The sequence below is a fragment of the Chenopodium quinoa genome, unplaced genomic scaffold (genome assembly GCF_001683475.1).
Source record: "Chenopodium quinoa cultivar QQ74 unplaced genomic scaffold, ASM168347v1, whole genome shotgun sequence".
Classification (NCBI taxonomy): Eukaryota; Viridiplantae; Streptophyta; class Magnoliopsida; order Caryophyllales; family Amaranthaceae; genus Chenopodium; species Chenopodium quinoa.
The window spans coordinates 2,376,089-2,393,414 of NW_018743555.1; the positions used below are offsets into that span (position 1 = coordinate 2,376,089).

General features: G+C 34.9%; 1 protein-coding gene across 1 annotated transcript; it reads left to right on the forward strand.

Moving 5' to 3' along the window:
- The first annotated feature begins 2,137 nt into the window (after positions 1-2,137).
- Positions 2,138-15,891, forward strand: LOC110740315 (flowering time control protein FPA-like). Its single transcript, XM_021920803.1, has 4 exons — positions 2,138-2,693; positions 2,830-3,195; positions 13,018-14,231; positions 14,568-15,891. The coding sequence occupies exons 1-4, from the start codon at positions 2,691-2,693 to the stop codon at positions 15,676-15,678; spliced, it is 2,694 nt and encodes an 897-aa protein (XP_021776495.1). The 5' UTR covers positions 2,138-2,690; the 3' UTR covers positions 15,679-15,891.
- Positions 15,892-17,326: the final 1,435 nt, after the last annotated feature.

The following is a 17,326-nucleotide window of genomic DNA, read 5'->3' on the forward strand; positions in this document are numbered from 1 at the left end:
CAATATAAATATGCGGTGTACGGCAAGATAGTGCAATTGATATTTTAAAGTATAATAATAGTATATTAATACCATATTGTGAGAAATACCCTTAATATGTAGTATAGATATCTGAAATATTATAAAAGATGGCCTATTATGTAAGAAAAGTTATTAAGGTACCAATGAGAAATGCATTCAGATATCATAGTAAAATAGCATGCGAAATATACGTTATAGGAATTTTATGATACCGGTACACAATGGAACTGATGAATAATATGCATACGCATGATAGAATGGACTAGTGAATAAGGGATCTGAAATATATGTTCATTTTATTGTCAACATAATGATAATGATCAAAAGTTTATTATGGACCAGAAGTCCAATGAAATAGAGATTTTTAAATTCACACTGTACAGTGTCTTGCATCATTTTGAGTCTTATATTCATGTGCATGTGTGAGTCATAAGTTAATGGATATTTATTGCATATATAGGAAGTTTTTAGATGCATTACTCATTGTATATTTGTTAATATGTTATCATATTTTCTATATCTCATATTGCATGCATTAATTTCTTACAATAACTGTGGTGTATGTAAATGTTCATTCAAATGATAGTAAGATATGTTTACAACTTTGATGAAAAATTAAAAAGAGATATTAATATTCCAATGGGCTTATAATTGTGATGAAATTATTGATGACACCGATTTAATTTCACATTATGAATTAAGAAGAGTTCCTGAAGAACTTATATACGACCTATTGTAATATCCAGCCCTACAAAGTTTATATCTTGAATTGGCAATTATTATCAAACTCTTGAAAATATATGGACGTAACAACATTATTGACATCTCAACCTGAAGTTTGAGCATATGAGGGTTAATGAGATTTACTATTTGTATTTGCAAGAGAGTTATCGTGTCAATTATAAAACGTCTAAAGAATATCAATGGATCACTTATGCATGACAATGTTTTCTTATGGTCCAGAAGAACCATGATTAGCGTATATAATTACGTGTGTTATATTATAATTCATATGAGAAGAATGATATTAATAATATCAAGTTTTGTCATCAAATTATTACTCGTATTAATGAATATTTGATCAAATAATGATCAGCAATATTTATTATCAACGACTTCCAGAAGAAGTCATGACCGTATAAGTTTAACCTTTGAATCAACTATTAAACAGATATTTGAAATAATGATATTAGAGATAAACACATGTATGGTGAAATGAAGACACTTCACATGTTTATGTGAAGACTTGAAGATGCAATTTCAGTTTAGGAGTATCGAAGATCAACGAGTGATATTATACTACATATGAGAAGATATTTAACATATTGGATTCATTGCAACGACACTAGAAGATCTCAAGCTATGTATTCATCAGGGGGAGAAAAACACGCTGCACTCTTTTTCCCTTGACCATGGTTTTGTCCCACATTGGGTTTTCCTGGTAAGGTTTTTAATGAGGCAGCATCTCGAGTGTATTACGAAGAATGTTGTACTCTTTTTCCTTCATTAGGTTTTTATCCCATAGGGTTTTTCTTAATAAGGTTTTAACGAGGCACACTCTTTGATAATGGACATCCAAGGGGGAGTGTTATGAAATAGTGTATGGATATCCATTATCCTCCTTTATCATTTTGGAATGTTCTAGAACTAGGGTTTATTGTTATCAAAGCAAACCCTAGTTATATTGTATGTATAGATATATCCCCACTCTATGGAATAAAATAGACTGATCTATTCTCTCCCTAATTTCTCCTCTTTCTCTTTAATTTTATAACAAGCTCATATACTTTAGTTCTTTTATAAATTTTTAATAAAATGTAGTATAAAAACCGCAAACTACATTAAAGTGTGGTTTGCGGTGCGGTTTGGTCTAAATATTTTTGAAAACCGCACCAAACCGCAAACCGCACCGCAATTTTCAAAACGCAAACCGCACCAAGCCGCAAAATTGCGGTTTGGTTTGCAATTTGGTGCGTCTAAACCGCACTCTGTACAACTCTACTTGCTGCATAGAAACACGTCGTCTTCTTTGTTTGCAAAAGAGGCTTTTTTCCTCTTTCAATAAGCTAGTTCTTACAATTATGGTTGAAGCCGAGCTATGGAGTAATGGGGGGTGACATAGAGCAGGAAGGGGGTAGTCGAGGGAATTAAATGTTTGGGACGGAAATGAAATGACTTTCGAGATTAATCACATCCTTTTTTTTTAAGGGAATTAAATGCTTGGGAGGGAAATGAATTGACTTTCCAAATTAATGACCTCATTTTTTTAGCCAGTTACCAGTAAATTGACTCAAAAAATTAGTTCATAAAGATTAATTTATTTTAAGTTGATTAAAAAAGTTGACTTATTTTAAGCAAAAGTGCCCTATTTTTTACAACTTTGAAAATTTGCTTTTTTTATTTTTATTTTTATTTTTATTTAAAGAGACTGACTCAAATGCGCTACAAAGAAATTGGGGTAGAAATATCATTCATTTTTTCTTAGTAGGCAAACCCTAAAACCCCTCTTTTTCACCGCAAACTTCACTTCGATTAATCTCATCTTCATTTCAATTCTCTCATTCATCCATTTCAATTCTCTCATTCATTCATTTCAATCAAATTCGTCTTCTTCAACTCTTCAAATTCACTGCAATTCTGGAACAAGCCTTCATCTTTCCTGCAAAACAATGGTGATTCTCTCTCTTCTTCTCTTTAATCTAGTTCATACCCATTTGTTTGATTACCATTTTAATGATTATATTTTGTGGGGTTTTTTGATTTGATTGTTAAACTTATTGATTTGATTGTGAACTTGTTGTTTTATAGAGTGGGAGAGTTGGAAGGGAATATCATTCAAGGAGGGATCATCATACACAGCAGTACCATAGTCAGCGACACCATAATCATCATTCATCGTCTTCTTCTCGTTTCGACGAAAGCAAGCCTTCTCGTGGCAAGAATAATCCTCCTTCCCGGCATTTATGGGTTGGGAATTTGTCTCACCACATTAGCCAATCAACTCTTGCTGATCACTTCATTAGGTTCGGAGACCTCGAAAACATTGCCTGTCATCCCGGTCGGAGCTACGCCTTTGTCAATTATGTGAGGGAAGATGATGCAATTGCGGCTTTGAATTCGCTTCAGGGGTTTAGTCTTGCAGGCATGCCTCTTAGGATTGAGTTTGCCAAGTCGGTTAGTTTCTTCTTTTGTCTACCCTTTATCGTTTTCGTCGTAATCTTGGTGATTCTATGCCAACATATCTGTGTCATACATTATGCTTATGTACTTCATTTTGGAATTGAATGTATGGAGTTTTTCAAGTTGAAAAAGTTTAGTACATTTGAAATGCTGCTTATGAAAGTGGCTTGTTTCTTTTGCCTCGGAATGAAAAGGATACTTAATATGAATATGATCAGCAATTGAAGTATTCACTAAGAATTATAAGCTCATTACGAAAACCAGGCATGCCAGATGGATTTGCAGGTTGTAAAAATCATAGGGTTATCACTGGTTATCAAATATGGAAATGACTTTAAATTTAAGCGCGAAAGCTATAAAAAACATAGGGTTATCATTGACGCTCAATCATGGAAATATATTTGATTATTAGCACGAAAAAGATGCACATAGGAGACGTCATAATCATAAGTGGATCTCAGGATTCTTTTACATGTACAGCCAAAAGTGCTTGCTTGTGGCTGCCTTTCTGGACTTCCCTTCGTAAATATTAGGAAAATTCAATGTCCATTGAAACATGGATACAACTAGGCTATAAACATGGAAACAACTAGGTTGTATCAGTTTTCAAAATCAGCTGTTTCCACATGGAATAAAGTGTGGCATATGCACCATCAATTATTAGAGGGTGTAACAGATTGAGGAGATCCCTAGGGCTAATGACGTATATCAATAATAAACGCCTTAGATTTTATGCTTTACTTTTAATATGCAAAGTTATCGCAATCCGGTTGGAAGAAAACAAATCCTTATATCGGAGGCAGTTTCTGATGTGCAACGATAGTAAGTAGATATTGACACACACGGAAACCCTATCTTTAATTTTACTGCGTCAACTATGACCTATCTTCAGCTTCAGCCGAAAAGAATTTCCATAACCCTTAATGAGAACCAGATAATCATGCTATAGCTTCAATATCTGAAGTAATTCTAAGAGCATAAACAGAGGAGACATCTTCTTGAACTCAATCTAACTGGTAACTACAAAAACAGGAAAAAAGGAAAGGGCTTTACTAGGATCTAAATTTTAAAAAATGACTTAAATACTATGAATATATTCAGCAAAAGACAAACAAGAGAATTTGTATATACAAAGAGATAGAATAGAGAAGACTACAAACAGGACTTAGAAATCAGCAGCAGAGTCTTAACAAAAATCTGAAGAGGATTTCAGCAAAATGATAAAAAATTCCGGCACAGCACAGAAGCACTTGAAAATACAAACTCTCAAGGCAGCAGGAAAAACTATTCTAGAAACTAGATTCAAAACCCCCAGCAAGATTCAAAAACAGTGCATATCAGAAATAACTATAAACAACATTGCAATAAAATTTTGATTGCTGGTTGAAAGTTCGTGTGAGGAAAATTATATTGATGGAAAATTGGCCTCTCAAAGGGAGGAGCAATGATGGAAATGAAAACCCTAGGTCTATAAATGAGCCCAAGCTCTTTGTAAGAAAGAAAAACTTGAAGGGATTCTTGAGTGAAAACAGGAATTATCTGGAACAAATTTCATGAGTCATGATTGTACAGTGCTTTAGTGGTTCACAAATGATACAGCTCTTACTCAAATCATACTTGGTGGAACTGCTGCTGTCTTACATCTCTCATTCTCTCTTGGAAAAAAAAACGTTATTAGTATATAAAGTGGGAAGGTCTGATGATATAAGACAAGATATGCTCAAGTAATCTGACTGTTACTAGTGCCTCATTATGACTGAATCTTATTACAATTCTCTTATAAACATTCGCAATAGCCAATTTGTGCCAAAGAGACGCTAAACGAACAATTTGATGCATTATCCAAACAAATTAGGTTTTATTGGTTAATAGTTAAATATCCAATGGTATCAATTAATTAATTGCAGAATCTAATTCATCATCACCAAGAATGAAATGACACTACACTAACATCAAACACTTTCCAAGCGCCTCAAAAGAACATTCACCATGAGTGAGTTGTATGACTATGTTTACTTCTTTTACTAATTGCAGAGGGGTAGCTTCCAAATAACATTTGGTTTGATTTACTATAACCAAATGTTACCACATACTAAAAAGAGTTAAATAGTGGACTTATTTGAAGAAATTGAGACAACTAATATGCAGTGCAATATAAAATACTGAAATGAAATAGCACTTCTGCTGTCAATCTGTGGTGTCAGTTCCTTAAATTAAGAAGGTATTAACTTGATAATATAAAACCATGCAGCTGCTATTCCAACATTAATCAAGTTAAGGTGTATCTAATATGCTGTTTCCTAGTATCCTACTAGTCATTACAATGGCTTCTTTCCAGTTTCCACTATGCACCTTCTACGTTAAAGCTATGCATTGCTTTGCATAAAAACTAGTGTTGTGACTTTCCTTTACAATCCAAACTCCCAAAGTGTGTTAGTTATGTCATACGTTCTGGTTGTGAGTACATTCCCAAAAGGCAGGCATAAATGCGTAATGCTAAAACGTCTCAATAATTTCTATTGGGAATGCTGAAGTACTAGAATGGCACTGCAACAGAAATAAATGATTGCCTCACTCATTTTTCTGACTGTAGTGCACAATTTTTGATCAGTAACACAATAACAAGAGAATTTTATTTGGAAACTAAGACATAAAATCTGTACTTACAGGCTCACAGTAGCATATTTTTCAGCATCAATATGTATGAAGCATAGTTTCCGGGGTCATGTGTCATCTCTTCAGTTGCAACCTAAAGAGAAAAGATGTTTAAAGCATTGACTAATATCTGGGAATCAGTGTATGAACTGTGAAGACCCATTTAGTAAAGCTTTTCCCTTGAGCAAAATTCCTATGCCTTCATATAACCTGTTGATAGGGGTCAACACTTGCTGAATGACTGATTTGACTAGCTGCCCTGTTAAGTTTGAGTCATAATATTGTGAGCTTGATTTGATAGCCATGGATGTCTTCGGAATTCAGCTATTAAGCCTCAAATCTATATTGTTAAAGGACTTACATCAAACGTTAGGTGTTCAATAGGATGAGTTTTATCATCCACTTTTAAGATGTAGCATTCTCATATTGTGTAATCCCAATACACCCATGATTACACATTGATGAGCATGTACCATGCCCTTTTATTAAGGAGGTCTAGTAATGCTGTCAAGGGTTTGGTATGAGCATTTGAAATGAATATCAGTGTCAGCCACTTTATTTTGCCACGTAATATTTAGGGGCTTTGCCTTTGTTCTCAAAACTACATAACATGCTGGTACCATTTTACATTTCCCAAGAGATGGATAGCTGAGTAATCTGATGAAAAAGAACGCTATAATATTCATCCTTTCCCCAATTTACACTGGAACGCTGGGTGCACCTCATAGCTACTGTGCATCTTTTAATTTCTGAAGAAAATGAAATTAATACTAGAGAGACAGATATAGAGTGTAAGAGAGCAGAATTTGATGAATTGGAACTCTTAAGGAGCTCTTGAATACCACTACATGTTACCCCCAGTCAACAACTCTGCTGAATTTGGGCTTGAGGAATTATGTAAATGCATCTCCTGCCTGTTTCCATGAAGGGTATAGTAGATCACATTGTAAATACAAACTGCAAGAAGGAAGTTATCAGAGATATAGTATCATACTATCATCTTACTAAATAGGCAAAGGAACACAAATGAAAATAAGCAGGGCTACAGATGTTATATCTAGGATACTGGTCAATGCATACATATCATATTTTCTTTTCTCAGATCAATATCTGAGAAAGCAAATGGAAGAAAACTCTGCTTGATTCATCCTCACATAAAGGGAAGTCGGTTGCAGTTTAGCTTCTGTCTATTTTTTTTTTCTTTAGATTAAAGAGATCTGCCTTATACGAGAAAGGTTTAGTGTACAAAACCATTTATGGTTTCCCCTATTCTGCTGAATATTTATATGAGAAGTTTTATTGGTAGAACCCCCTACCTATGGCAATAAAGGTGAATAGTAGATCATATAGTCACAGGAACAAACTACACCTACACTGGCAAACTTATTTTAGAGACTCTAAGTGATTGTTTGGTTAACAAAACTGAACATGGAAAGTGGGACTTCCTAGGAAATGCAAGGTAGGTGAGTTGTTTGGTTGGCAAAAAAATTGTGAAATGGGAGAGTATTCCTAATAATTTCCACTTTCCACAAAATGTAGGAATTTGCTAACCTAGTCTCCCCTAGGTAAGTAGAAATTTCTATGGGAAGTTCCCCATTTCTCATCAAACAACTTTAGAAAATTCCTATGAAAATGGTTATGAAGTTTAATTCCCATCAATTTAAACTTATGGGAACTTCCACTTCTTTTGTAAACCAAACAACCACTTGAGATTTTTATTTAACCAAATATATCAGGTGATGTCTTGAAAAGAATTTTGCAACTATAATGTCTCTTACCTTAATCAACTCAGCATCTTTCTTGTAGGTGTTATATCTGTATAACCTGTGATATTGCTGTGCGTTATAGTGTGATTATGAGCTGCCATTTGAACTTGAAGCCACTCTTATGTTATCATTATTCCACAACTGTGTATGTGTTACTTGTGCACAAAAGTTCTGGCATATATATTGACTGAATGTTACCTTGTCTTCATTGAATTGTAGTTTGATTTTTGATAGTCTTTCTTTGGAAGAAAAAAGTAATTTTGTCTTGAAATTAGAGATGGGTGTTGGAACAAAGCATTTATGGTTTCTCTATTCTAAAACACATGTCCACATAACTTAGGCATTATTTTGTTTGGAGAAGCTCTCTTCAAGATTTATTTTTTTATTTTTTATTATTTATTTTGTATTAAGAGGATATGTCAAAAAGACCTTTTAGATAACACTTTTGACGAGAAACAACCTTATAAAAATTTTCTGGCAAGTTCAGACCTTATTCCATTTTTTTTCTCAAACTACAACCTTACCTTACTTTTCGATGTTTACCGACGAATTTCAAGTGTTGACCAGCATGTGCCATTCACATGAGCCTTATTTCTTTTACTTGCACCCCTTTCCCTCCCAACTTTGATTGATTCTATGTCTCTCTTCAATAGAGACTTGGAAGTCCTAAATTCACTTGAATTCTCCATTGATCTTTCAATTTGAATGTTGCCCATCTTAATTGAACCCATATTGTCCAAGGTAATGCATGTTTCCACCTCTTAAATTTTTGCAATTGTATGAGAATCAGGGTTCATGTCTCTAAATTTTTTTAATGAAAGAAGGGGAAGCAATGAGTAGATGAAAAGTTGCTTAAATCCTAGCATTTTCAAATGTCTTTGTTTGAAACATACTTGTCTTTGCCCACAAAATGGGATACATACCCCCAAACACCCCCTGTCTTTGTTTGAAACATACTTGTCTTTGTCCACAAAATGGGATACATACCCCTAAACACCCCCCTGCCCTTTTTTTTATCGGTTGTATTTTATTTTACTTGATTTGGATTTGTTTTCCAATTTGATATGTTTTTTGATAAAAAAAAATTATCCAATTGAGAATTGATGGAGGATAATGTGAATTTGAAAAGAGGAAGCAAAGAAGATGTTTTTTCTGATAATTTTAAGAGGAGATTAAAGCTAATACTTCAATTGAAGAATTTCATTAAGATAAAAAACTAGACCAATTCAAGACGAGGTTCAATGGTGTATGTTGTTCGCGGATGATATCGTATTGGTGGAAGAAACTAATGATATGGGGTTAATGCCAAGTTGGAGCAATGGAGACAATGGTTGGAATCTAGAGGGTTTAAGCTAAGTCGGAGTAAAACTGAATATTTAGTTTGTCATTTTGGTACTCAGTGGGGGACAAACAATGAAGTGGTGAGTTTGGATGGAAAGGATTTGACTATGAGTGAATGTCTTAAGTATCTTGGGTCGATCATCCACAAGAATGGTGACATTGATCAAGACTTGGCCAATAGGATTAAGTTAGGGTGGCTTAAGTGGAGAGCGGCCACGGGAGTGTTATGTGACCGAAGCATACAGTTCAAGGGAAAATTCTATAGGACTGTCATAAGACCAGTGTTGCTCTATGGTACAGAATGTTGGGTTTCTAAGAAGGAGCACATTATAAAGATGAAGGTTACGGAAATGCGCATGTTAAGATAGATGTGTGGGAGGGAACACTCTAATAGATAGAATCAGAAATGAGGTTATTCGCAAGAAAGTAGGTCTGGCAAGCATTGCAGATAAACTAAGAGAAAACCGTCTACGTTGGTTTGGGCATGTAAGACGGAGACCCGAGGGTGCCTCGGTTAGAAGAGTTTAAGAGTGGGACCATGGAGGGCTTAAATGAGGGAGAGGGAGACTGAAAATGACTTGGTTGGAAGGAGTTAGGAAGGATATGAGGTTTATATATTTGCATGAGGATGAAGTATCGGACCGTAAGAGATGGAGGAGGAAGATTTATGTCGATAACTACACGAAATAATCAAATTTGGTTCATGTTAGCCGACCCCACTTATGGGATTAAGGCTTTGATTGATTGATTGATATTATAAATAAGAATCGAATTCATACTTTAGTTGAAGAATTGTTGTATTGGCAATTAATGGAGTAATGGATGAACAAGATAGAGTGGAAATAGAAGAAAGATAGGGTGGAAATAGAATTTTTGAAGGTCATGTGACTTGCACGTGCGGGCCAATGTCTGAAATTGGCCGGTTAGTATCGGAAAGTAAGGTAAGGTTGTAAACTTGTAATGTTGTATTTTGCGAAAAATTAAAAAAAAAAATTAAAAAAAAAAAAAGTTGAAGGTCAGAAGTTGTCAGAAAATTTTAACAAAGGTTTTTCTCACAAAAGGTTATTTTTGATAGGTTTGTTTTGACAAATTTTCCCTATTTTTAGTATTTTTATAAATTTAATTATAAGTCTAGATACAAGCATATGCTTTTTATCTCTTTATCTATGGGTTTATGGTTTTAACTTTATGATTATATGGTGACATGCCTGACTGGTAATTCAATTGCTAGATATGAATTTCATACCTATATTTTTTAGTGTCAAGGCTAGTTCAGGTACTTGAAATGAAGAATCTTGTATCATGTTACTGTTTTTGAATGACTTTTCTTATTTTATGATGTATGGCAGATTGGCAGTTATGTGATCTGAATTAGTGTGGTAATGTTAATATACATTGCAACTTTGTAAGACCTTTTTTGTAACTCGCTTACATTGTAGTTTATCATTGGCAAACAGTGCCGAATTCCTTGTTCTAGTTTCTTTAATACTAGCATTGCTCATTAGGAGTTAGATAATACTTGATATTCTTTTATCTCATATTTGTTTGATGATGACACTTGTTATTCTTTTATCTTATATTAGTTTGAACATTAGACCACCTAATGTTGCCGTGTCATTTAATTGTTGAAGCTTGCTTTGGTAGAAACTTACTTACACTAGTTCCTTATGCCCTTGTGGAGTATTGGAATAGAAAAATAAGGGTCTTTTTGATGTGAAATGGACAAATTTTGTATTTGGCATGCTGAAAGTTAAGTGAAAGATTTTGTTGCCACAAGTATTGAGACTTTTACTCATGAATTTTTTCCCCTGTTTTTCTCTCTTTTTTTTATTTGTTTTATATGTTTTATTTTTTAGTGTTTATATTTATGTTAGATGTTGGGGTGGAGTATTTTGCTAGTGGGAGTGGGGCTTGGAATGCTTGAATTACTTATTTCTCTATATTCATTTTATTTCATAAGGGTGAAGACCCTTCTGTTTCTCTTTTATCAGGTCTTCCCTGTTTTGATTTGTTTATTTGTTTCTTTGGGTTGGCAATATGTAGCTGCTCAAATGTTTTATGATTAGATTAAAATTCGTTGTCTGGATTAATCACTTTATCTTAAAGATATCATATGAAGAACTTTTGGTGCCTATAGCAAAGGGCTGAAGAACGGGGTTGCATATCGATCTGTCCCAGCTTGATTGATTTATATATCCTCATATTACCTCTATTAACATTTACTTGCAACTTTGGGGTATTATTTGAGAGACATAAAATATTCCAAAGTTGCAAGTAAATGTTAACGGAGGTAGTATTATATTTCTCTTGCCTAGATCTTCACTGAGGGTGTGCTCTTTTCATTTGAAATCAATTTATCTGAAAATACTTTAACTTATTTTTCAAGGTAATAACTACACTGAATGAATAATATTAATGTTAGACAAGGAGTAGTGGTGGAGGCATAATTTGTTATCTTTTATTAAATCTGTTTGGGGTAAATAGTGAATGTCTTTGTTTGTTGGCACTTTTGCATGCTTATCCTTTGACTTCACGTGTCTTGAATATTGTGTGTTCAACCGTTGTCATTGACTTTCATGCAATGATTATTGGATGTTTCGTCAAGGGTGTAATATACTGTCAACTGTGAGACACTATGTGCATTTAGTTTGTTGATAAAAATTTATAGATGTAGTGAAGGAAGTTTAGAAGCTGCATCAGCTGAATTCAGTTATTGAGTACATTGTGAAAGTTGTAAAGATAAAGGTGATTCTTGCTGCAAATTTATTTTACACTCATGGACTTTTTTCCTGATTTGATGTAAGCATTATTTCATAAAAACATCAAGCTTTCAACTGGGCTATTTGCATAGAATGGCTTCTGAAGCCTTGCTCAAAAAGCATAGGATACTGCTTAGTAACATGCTAATATTTATCCGTAAGTTGTTGCTTATGGATAATCATTGTCAAGTTATTCATCTTGGTTCTTGGTTATCTTCTTTTGATATTGGTCAAGTTAAAAGGGGTGGGAATAATGGTTGTGCATTATGTTGCTTAAAGGGTTGTGAATGTTGGAAATGAGATTGTATTTACTGAAAATTTGCCTCAAAGTATATTTCTTTGGTAGATATCGCTTTGATTTACTAATATGTAACATTTCAAAAATAGAAATAGAAAAAGAAAAAAAAATAGGGCCTGTTACCACACCTAAGCATACATCTATTTCTTTTTTCTTTTTTTCTTTTTTTTTTTGCATCTCATCCAAAACCAAACTTGTGATGCGAAGTGTTTTCGGTATTTGCTGTGTTCTTTTGCTAACATCTGGATGTCTTTGCAGTGTATGGTTCTTTTTACAATTCTGTAAATGATGTATCTTAGTTTTTTTAATGGTGTAATAATTTACCTAAAATCTGTGTACCTATAATGTCTGGAGAACGCACATCCTGACAATAATTTTGGATATCTAATGCTATACGTGGAGGAAATTCTGTGTATGGACATAAGTACATGTGTACTTGTGTTAGTTGTGTGGCTTTATCTTTATGTGCCTGTGTAAAGGTGCTGTCTGTTTATGTACCTATATGGGCATCTACGATTATATGTCTTGGATGATTTAGGTCTGTATTCTAGTTGATTTTCTTAGGTGCGTGATTAGGTTGATTTCTTTGCAACTGGTAAGATAACTAACCATAGAGTCATGGTGCATACAATCTTTGTGTGCTAGATGATTTTCTGGATATATTTTTGTAAGAAAGTGAGCAATTGTTTCTAAGATTTATTGGGTTTCTAAGTAAGAATATGAACATTCTATGATTGACTGGATATTTGGAGACATGAATAATGAACATTGGGAGGGTGATTCTTTGTCAATTCCTTTGTTAGTGTCTAAGACAGATGCAACTTGTTTAACTTATATAAATGTGGTGAAAGATAATATTTTGTTGAAATTATTGGAAATCTCCTTTGAGGCTGTTCAATCATGCAATCCTGTTATTGTAACTTGTTCCAGATTGCTGATTGTTAGCTTATTGCAATGTTTCTTGCATACAATTTAATTTATAGATTCTGAATCCCAGGACAAGTCATCTGCTCCTCCACGTGATGAGTTGTACTTGCAACATCGAGATGAGCTGCAACCTCGAAACAGAAGTTCAGCATTCTCACCAAGGGAATCCAGAAAGCGTCCTGCTAGTCCTGATGCATACTATCCAGATAGTCCAAGGAGAAATGAACGTGGCTCAGACCATCCAACTGAAATTTTATGGATAGGCTTTCCATCATGCTTGAAAGTGGATGAAGCGATATTAAGGAAGGCCTTTTCTCCATTTGGAGATATTGACAAGATAACTGCATTCCCAGGTCGTACATATGCATTTGTCCAGTTCAGGAATCTAGCATCAGCTTGCAGGGCTAAAGAAACTCTCCAAGGAAAATTGTTTGGAAATCCACGTGTGCATATATCTTTTGCTAGGAAAGATCATTCTTCTTCTGCTGGTGGGAGGCGAAGTCTGGGGCCTAATGTTCCTCCTCCACATTCTAAGTCCTTTAATCAGATTGGATCTTCTGATAACTTACGCACTAATAGAAATGTCAGAGAACCTGAAGATCCAAGCATTAGGGTCCCCCATCACCCGAACATGGAATATGAAGATCGCTTCAGGAGGCTGGAGTCTCCATGGGCTCATACTGGTGGTTCGTATGAAGACAGAAGATTTCATGAACTTGGACCAGATATAGGTCCACCACAAGGGCGGCAGGAATATGGTAGGAGTCCTTTTAGAGATGGAAGTGATCAATATCATGACTTTTCTCCGCGAAACCTGAGAAGAAAAAGTCAATTTCCAGAAGATCCAAGGGACTTGCCAGAGGATACTTATAACTATCACAGAGGAAAGAAATTGAAAATTGATTCCTTTCCGCACGAGGAGCTTCCTGAATATCCTTTGCATAATGTAAGCCAGGATAAGCATGTTTTCCCTGGATTAGTTCCTGAATTTTCTTTGTCAGACGAGTCCGGGCATCCTATTCCGTATAGAAGACTGCCAGAGAATCCTCCAAACGTAAATCGATCTTTAGGGGATAAGCGTGACAATTGGGGATCATCTCATGATACTTTCCGGTCACTTCCTCCAAATTCATCATCAGTTCCAGCTGAGTGGAAAAGAACCACCTCTGAGTTGCATCAGCGAGGAACGAAGGAATGGAAATGGGAGGGTACTATAGCAAAGGGTGGAACTCCTGTCTGCCAAGCTCGTTGCTTTCCAGTAGGAAAAATCATGGATTTCTTCTTGTTAGTACAAACCTTTCCTCATGACTTCCTAAAGTTACCTGTTTAAGCTAGTACTGTGCTTTGATCACTTCCATTTTTATTTAAAAAAATAATAAGAAAAGTAAATGGGAGGGGGAGGGGCCAAAGGGGGTGAAGTATCACTAAAATGTGGGATTTCTCACTGGTTCAATTAGATTAGCAGTATGATTATACAATAATAGCACAATGCATATTACAGCACACCATTAGCACGAATAAAAATTAAAAGCGTGAAAAGGTTTTATGTTCATTACATGTTATTTCCTCTCCATGCACCTTCATTTTCTTGGTAACTCAGTGACAACTCTTCTTTTGCAGGCCAGAGTTCCTAGATTGCACTGCACGGACTGGACTTGATATGCTTTCTAAGCATTATTATCAGGCTGCCTGCTCCTGGGTTGTCTTTTTCGTCCCTGCCAGTGATGGAGATATGGTATATTATAATGAATTTATGCATTATCTGGAAGAGAAGCAACGGGCAGCAGTTGCTAAGTTGGATGATAGGAACACCTTGTTTCTTGTCCCCCCTTCAGATTTCTCTGAGAACGTATTAAAAATACCTGGGAAGCTAAGTATATCTGGTGTCGTTTTAAGTTTAGAACCATCTAGTCCTACCTTGGCTTCTCATCCTCTAGAGAATGAGATGAAAAATAGAGATGCCGTTTATTCACATGCTGATACATCATACAGCAAATTGCAATTGTCAGGTCCCTCTCTTATACCTTCAGACGTTGATCGTGCATCTTTACAAGGAAATAGCAAAGCTTCAGCTCCATCACCATTCCCATCTTATGATCATGGAAGCGGAAGCATCCCTTATCACATGGAAAGCAGACACAACTTCCAACCTGGTTACACCATTCCTGTTTCTGAAGGATATAATAATTCCAATTCTGGTAGGGGTGGTACAGAGTTTAGCAGGGTTATTTATGATGCTGGTACCGAATATTCTGATGGTAGCAGGTCGTCTCTTCATGAACAAAAATTTCCATCATCTGTACCTTCTTTGCCTCTGGGTGGTTTTCAACAAGAGCAGCATGCTGATGTCTCTCTGCGGGGGCAGCTACAAAGGCAAACTACAAACCGCTCTCCTCCAGCTGCTGATGTTTATAGATCATCTGGCTTTGGGAATCAACATGAAAGTCTGTCAAGAGTTCCCCCAAGATATAATGCTTCACAAACAGCAAATCAGGTCTCTCCTGACATGTCACCATCTCCGTTTAGTCAGCTGCAGCAGCAACCAGTGCAAGCAGAGACCGTGCGGGCATTCACTCATGCTGGTCCCGTGGCAACACAGGGGAATCAAGAGATTGTGAACACAGGTAATGCACAAGATGATGGTGAAGCTGATCCTCAGAAACGACTGCAAGCAACTTTGCAACTTGCTGCAGCTTTGCTTCAGCAAATCCAACAAGGAAAGGCACCTTAATTGGTTGAGATGTTAGGAGTTGAATTTCAGAATCCTCCACTCTCCCTTCTACCCCAAAATAGTGAAAACGATAAACTTAGAATTTTTTTAAAAAAATTTCTGATAATTTTGGAAGGGAAGTTCTGGTTGCACCAAGCAGGTGAACATGATGATGCACTGTACTAAATGAGGTTTTCAATTAAAATTTACCTTTAAATGAGGGATTTACTTTCACTCTTAACTAACATAAAAATATTTAATCACCAAATAATCTACCTTTAAGCCCTAAAGCATGAACAATGGAAAGTATAGATATATCCTTTCCATTTTTTTATCTCCTTTCCTCCATTTGACATATCATACTAACTCTCCTCCACATCACTATTCACTATCTCAAATCTTTTTCACATTTTTTTTTCCAACATATTCTTTCCTATTCTCTTTTTTACTTACATCTACCTCACATTTATTTTTCTTTGATCAATAACATCTTTAATAATCAATAAGGGTATTTTTTTTCACCTTATTATACCTGAACTAACTTATTTGAACTTATCTGAGCTTATTATACTTTATTAAACTTATTCAACCTTGTTGAACTTATTAGATCTTGTTGAACTTATTCAAATTTATTAGACCTCATTGAACTTATTAGAACTTTTTGAATCTTATCAAAACTTATTGGACCTTAGTAGACCTTATTATTAGACTTGATAAGAACTTATAGGAGTTTATTAGATCTTGTTTAACTTATTGGAACTTATGAGACCTTATTTAACTTATTGAAACTTATTAAATTTTATTGAACTTATTAGACTTTATTTAACTTATTAGACCTTATTAAACTTATTGGAATTATCTGAACTGATTTGAACTTATTAGACTTTATTTAACTTATTAGACCTTATTATATCTGAACTGATTTGAACTTATTAGACCTAAAACTTATTTTTGTAAGGTGAATAGAACAAACCCTAAGTATACATCATAATAATTAAAAATTAATAATTATTTCATTGAGAATTTGAGACTATTCAAATAAGTACTCCCTTTCAAAAAAAAAAAAAAAAAAAGTACTTATATGATTTTTTTTTTCTTATATATAAATCACACACTAGTCAAAGTAGGTCAAAGAGTTATAACAAATTATAAGGGTAGTATAACTATTAACCAAGGTAAAAAAAATTAGCCCATTCATTGGACTGGGTCGGGCCAAGCTTGTAGCCGGAATATATGTGCCCAAACTTGCCCAATCTAGCTGGGTCGAGCGGGCTTTTCGAACAGGGAAAAAAATAGTAACTAAAATTGCAAAAAAAATTTGATTTCCTAAACCCGAACTGCCCAAAACCCACCCAAAATCGGGTTGAGCCACCAGGGTGGGCTTAACTTGATCAGGTCTACTTTTAAGTCTAAAACAAGCCAATTTCAAGAATCAGCCCATAGAATGCTATTGATTAGCATTGACAGAATATATGCTCATGAGCTTGCACATCAGCACATAGTAAACACATCTTCTCATTCTGCAGCATGCTCATATGTAAATTGTCTCGAGTTTTTAGTCTCTTCTAAATAGCCATCCAAGCAATAAATTGATGCTTAGTAATGACTTTATTTTCCCAGATCAGACCAAAGAATCCCATCGGCATCTTGGCTTTCCAATAGTGAGCAA